Source organism: Podarcis muralis, chromosome 7 (genome assembly GCF_964188315.1).
Source record: "Podarcis muralis chromosome 7, rPodMur119.hap1.1, whole genome shotgun sequence".
NCBI lineage: Eukaryota > Metazoa > Chordata > Lepidosauria > Squamata > Lacertidae > Podarcis > Podarcis muralis.
In genome coordinates this window covers 65,883,052-65,887,899 of record NC_135661.1, presented here as the reverse complement: position 1 = coordinate 65,887,899, position 4,848 = coordinate 65,883,052, and the positions used below count along the sequence as shown (strand labels likewise).

Genomic DNA, 4,848 nt, shown 5'->3' with positions numbered 1-4,848 from the left:
GGCGGGGGCCACCTGAGCGGCCATGATCCCCCCTCCCCACCCAGCCAGCCCCCCTCCCCCGCCTCCTCCTCCCCCGACCTACTCCCTGCTTGGCCGGCCGGCCGGCACAAGGCCTCACCGCTCCTCTCCTCCTCCTCCGCGCTCAGGCGGCGGTGGGATCCTCGGGACAACGGGGTCTCATTCCTCCCCCGGCGCGGCGAGCGAGGCGCGGCGAGCTCCGGCGGGCTGGACGCGGGTGCGAGGGGCCTGGCCCCACTGTGCCTCCTCGCTCAGTTGCAGCCGGCGGAGAAAGGGGGAGGAGGAGGAAAGGGGGAGGGGGGCAGGACGGGGCTCCCGGTGTGGGAGAGGAGGAAGGGAAGGGGGACACGGCGGGCGAGGGAGGATCGGACGGACCCCCGTTCTCGGAGCCGGGCGGTGCGGCCGGAGAGGCTAGACTAGGCGAGCCGAGTGGCGGCAGCTTCCGACTCTCGTCCGCCGAGTCCTGCTCACTCCGACACGAGGCTCAGCACTGCCATTTTACCCAGCGCCGCGGCAGCCTGCCAAACCCGGACTGGAATATGGCCCGGACTGGAGCTTTCTTCCCCTCCCCCCTCACAAAGGAGGAGCTGCCAGGCCCTGGACGCTTTCAACTCAGCAAGGCTGAAGCTTGAAGCTAACAGCAGCCTGCCGCTCGCAAAATCCGCCACGGATCGGCGGCAAAGGGAGCCGAGCTCAGCCTCTGAGCCACAAAAGGAAGCTTCTCTGCTGACAAAACACAAGGCGGGTTGGAGGAAGCTAGGTGAACAGAACTGCTCGCAAAGCCCCATTCCCGCCAGTTCTCAGAAGCCTCGCAAGCGAATGCTCCGGTGCTTCCTCTCATTTGCTCAGGGCACAAAGACTCCCGCAACCAAGAAAGGCCAGGACTCGTGCCTTTAAGGGCAGAAGGGATTAACGAGGCACCGCATAGAGGGACTGGTAGAAGGGCAACTAGAATAGATCAAAACTTCAAGGAGGATATCCCAAGAGCAATCGTGGAAAATTCACACCACTCCAACTGTTATTACCAATAATGTAGGCTGTTCAGTTTAATACTTTTTAACCAGGACAATTTTATGCATTTTCACACTTCATGCAGTCCGGACATCAAACACGCAGTTCCAAGGATACTTAATTGGGCTAAATCCCACTTAACTCTGGGGGACTTACTTCTGCATAAACATTCTTAAGAGTTGTGTTGCAAGAAATCCATTGCAGCAAAATCCATTATCCCACTAGCCGTTCTATGACAATGGTTAGTTACTTTGTTCAAGCAAAACTAGTGAACTAAATTCTCTATGAATTACTGTTTAGGGTTGCAGGGAATTCAGGAGCATCCTCTATCCATAAGCTTTCATCAGTAACAACATGTGAGACCAGAAGTGTGCACCCAAACCCCTGCCATGTTGCAATGGATTGCAGGGTGCAGAGCTCTGGTGCCATGCTGCATTAGCAGTGCCAGATGTAGTATGCAAGGTTCAAAGCTAGTCTCTTGTTGAGTACAAGGTGTGTACCCTACCGCTCAAAACGAGATCTGGTAAATCTAAACATCTACTAGGTGCCTTCATCATCCAGATTATATTAGGCCAACAGCAGAAGTATGCAAGGTACACCTCACCAGAGCAATATGTGTAGTAAAAACAAATTCAGATAGCTCAGGTAAGCATACAAGGGCCATAAAAGGAAAGACCAAAGTGTACCACATGACAACAGGCTAACCAGCCAAGCTGATAGGTGAAATTCCTTACTACAGAAACCACAATAAAACTTGACAGGAAAGCAGAAATCCATACATCAAGTCTTCTCAGCACTCTACAAATCCAATCACCCAATAACCTCTTCAAGTTAACCCACATTAATTGGAGTTAGATATCTCCAGTTATGACTTCATATGAAGAACAGTAAACAGTCTTGAAACACTAAAGTATTACACAGCACCCTTCATGCAGTTAACCAGTTCAAGTTAAAGCTTAGGTTTTTTATCCCATGGTTGATTCAGGAAGATAGTACAATTATTTGCTAGAAGACTACTACTTAGTTTTTGCTGTACCTTTTTGGAGAGTTGTAGCCTACTTCAATATTTACTGTCTTTATTCATAGTTGGGTTTATCAGCCACACATTGGGTATAATAATTCCAACTATATGTTTATTCTTGGTACCTAGGCTATCAATGCCTACTAGCCATGATGGGTATGGTCTACCTCTAGGTGATGGGAATCAAAAGTGGGGGGAGTACTGTTGCTTGCATGCTTTCCATAGGTATTGGGTTAGCCATTGTGAGAACAGCAAAAAGTCTTAAAAATAAACTTTGGTTACTTTTCACAATTAACAAGAAGAAAGTCCAGATTGAGACAACAGCCTAAACCAAACCTTGACTTAGCTCAGGGTGGCACAGAAGTAATCAACATCAGAGAGGAGCAAAGTGGCTGGCTACAGGTTCCACTCTCATGTTCTACACACTCATGTACCTGGTAGTTCTGGTAAGCCATAGTTTGGCTTACTGTGATATGCAAACCAGGCCATAGTGTAGTTTGATTCATAAAATATATGTTTATAAAGCATTCATAATGCAAGGCAATATTTTGTAGCAGGGGCACTGACTTGCCCCCCACATTGGGGGGGCATCATTTGATGCATCCCACCCAGCGCGTGAGTGATTACGCACCAGGCTGCACAGGTGTCCTGCCTCCGCGATGTGGCATCAGGCGGAGAGGAGGATTGCAGTGCTGGGCTCCCTGCAGGGGCAAAACACGCAGAGGGTGATCTTCGCCCTTGCTCATCCTAGCCCCCTCCCAGCTCCAGGGTGGGGGCTGGGGTGTGTGGAGGGCACCTGGCGGCAGCAGGGGATGTCGACTCCCTCAATATTGGGGGTCTGGGCCCCCTGATTCAAAATATTGAGGGGGATGGAACTCCTAGCGCCCCCTATACCCAGCACCAGTACAGTTGTACCTCGGCTTACATATCCCTCTGGTTACATAAACTTCGGGATGCATAGGTGGCAAACCCAGAAGTATATTTCCAGGTTTTTGTTGCATGCGCATGTGCAGAAGCACTCTACCGCCATGTACGCATGTGCAGAAGCATTCCCTCCGGTTGTGGAAACCTCAGGATCCGACCAGAGCTCCAGAACAGATCCCGTCCACAACTGGAAGTACCCCTGTATTTTGTAGTTACCTTTCTTCTTTTTGAGTTTCAGCAACTACAATTTTTTTACAATTTCCCTGTTACCCTAACAGTAGAGTAACTGAAAAACTGCTCTTACTTCACTTAAGCTTCTAGTATGTAAAAATATGAAGTGGTATTCCAACCGTCCTCTCAAAATACATCTAACTACAGCTCTTTCTCATTTTCAGATATATTGGGCAGAATAGATAGCACCTCCCTTCCCCTCCCGTCCCCACCCCAATATCTTCCAGTTGACAAATGCTTCCCTGATAGACATTCTTCTTCAGTAATGAATTTTCAATACATGCTTTCCAACATGGACATGCACAGGATAGATGTTCCGCAAAAACCTAGGTGTTTCCTAGATGTATAGCCAATGGCTTTTTCCTAATTACTGAGCCATAGGTCAACGCTGAAGCACGTGTTTTACATTGAAAAGTTCCTGGGTTCAATCCCTGGCATTTCCTGGTGTAGGGCTGGGAAGACTCCAGTTTGCAACGCTGGAACAGACATAGGCAAACTCGGCCCTCCAGATGTTTTGGAACTACAATTCCCATCATCCCTGACCACTGGTCCTGTTAGCTAGGGATGATGGGAGTTGTAGTCCCAAACGTCTGGATGGCTGAGTTTGCCTATGCCTGCCCTGGAATGATACTGCTAATCAGTTAAGACAATACTGAATGAGATGGACCAATGGTTTTACATGGTATAAGACAGTTTCCTATGTTCCATTTGGACAACCCACTGCTCATTTTTAATTAAGACTGCAACCTTTACTCAGATACATTAAGTAATTACCTACTTTGGCTAGAAAGGCACCCACCATTAATCACTCTCACACAGGAATGGAACACCCCCTCCATATGCATTCATGAGCATAACATATTTCTCTTCAAAACCATTGTTTTATTCATATACAAATTTAGGTAGATTTAAAAACTAGATTACCACTCTTAACATTACTCAACAGCACAATCCTAACCATGGTCTACTCAGAGGCTGCAATCCTAACCACACTTACCTGAGAGCAAGCCCCATTAAATTCAATAGGACTTGCTTCTAAGTGGGCATGGATAGGATTGTGCTGTAAGATTTCTCTAATTCGGTGACACTTCTAACACCACCTGATCAAGCTACTGTTCTAAAGTACCATAGCTTTGCTCTTTTAAGGGCATCATCTATCTAATTACACTGTAGCAGTGATCTAAAGAGTCTGCAAGATATACACATACTCATGCATACTTACTATCTTCCATGGTATCTTCGTGATGGATGATCATTGTTGTGAGCTGCTTTGAGAGCCAATCTTGGCTGAAAAGCTGGTTATAAATATAGGAAAGAAAATAATGTGTAAATATGCTGTTTTCGTACATTTATGGCATGTTCAAGGTTCCACAGTGGGAGTAACATAGAATTCAGAACAAAACATTTAAACCATATGTGCTACATCTGGTATATCTGCATAATAGAATAGATCCCATAGGGAGTTCCATCCATAGCAGAAAACTGGGATGTAAGTCATCAAAGGTCAATATGTAGTGATTCTGACTCCACATTGCAAGCTGTAAGACAGCACAGACCTTTTGCTATAAAGGCAGATTCTACAAAATAAGTAAAATAAATAAAATGATAGAAAAGGGATTTTAAAAATGAAACAGTTATGACTA

The 4,848-nt window shown here is 46.9% G+C and overlaps 1 protein-coding gene across 2 annotated transcripts in view; it reads right to left on the bottom strand.

Moving 5' to 3' along the window:
• The window catches only part of ARID1A (AT-rich interaction domain 1A), a 97,528-nt gene extending 93,077 nt beyond the window's left edge, over nucleotides 1–4,451 (bottom strand). Inside the window, exon 1 of one of the 2 annotated variants that reach the window (XM_077931991.1) lies at nucleotides 4,428–4,451. Coding sequence is in view for 1 of the 2 variants with exons in the window: in XM_028738750.2 (XP_028594583.2) it covers nucleotides 1–24 (24 nt within the window). In the remaining variant the exon portion in view is untranslated. Of the gene's footprint in view, nucleotides 561–4,427 lie in introns of those variants that run through there. The other variant, XM_028738750.2, reaches the window with a different exon arrangement.
• Between the last annotated feature and the right edge of the window lie 397 nt (nucleotides 4,452–4,848).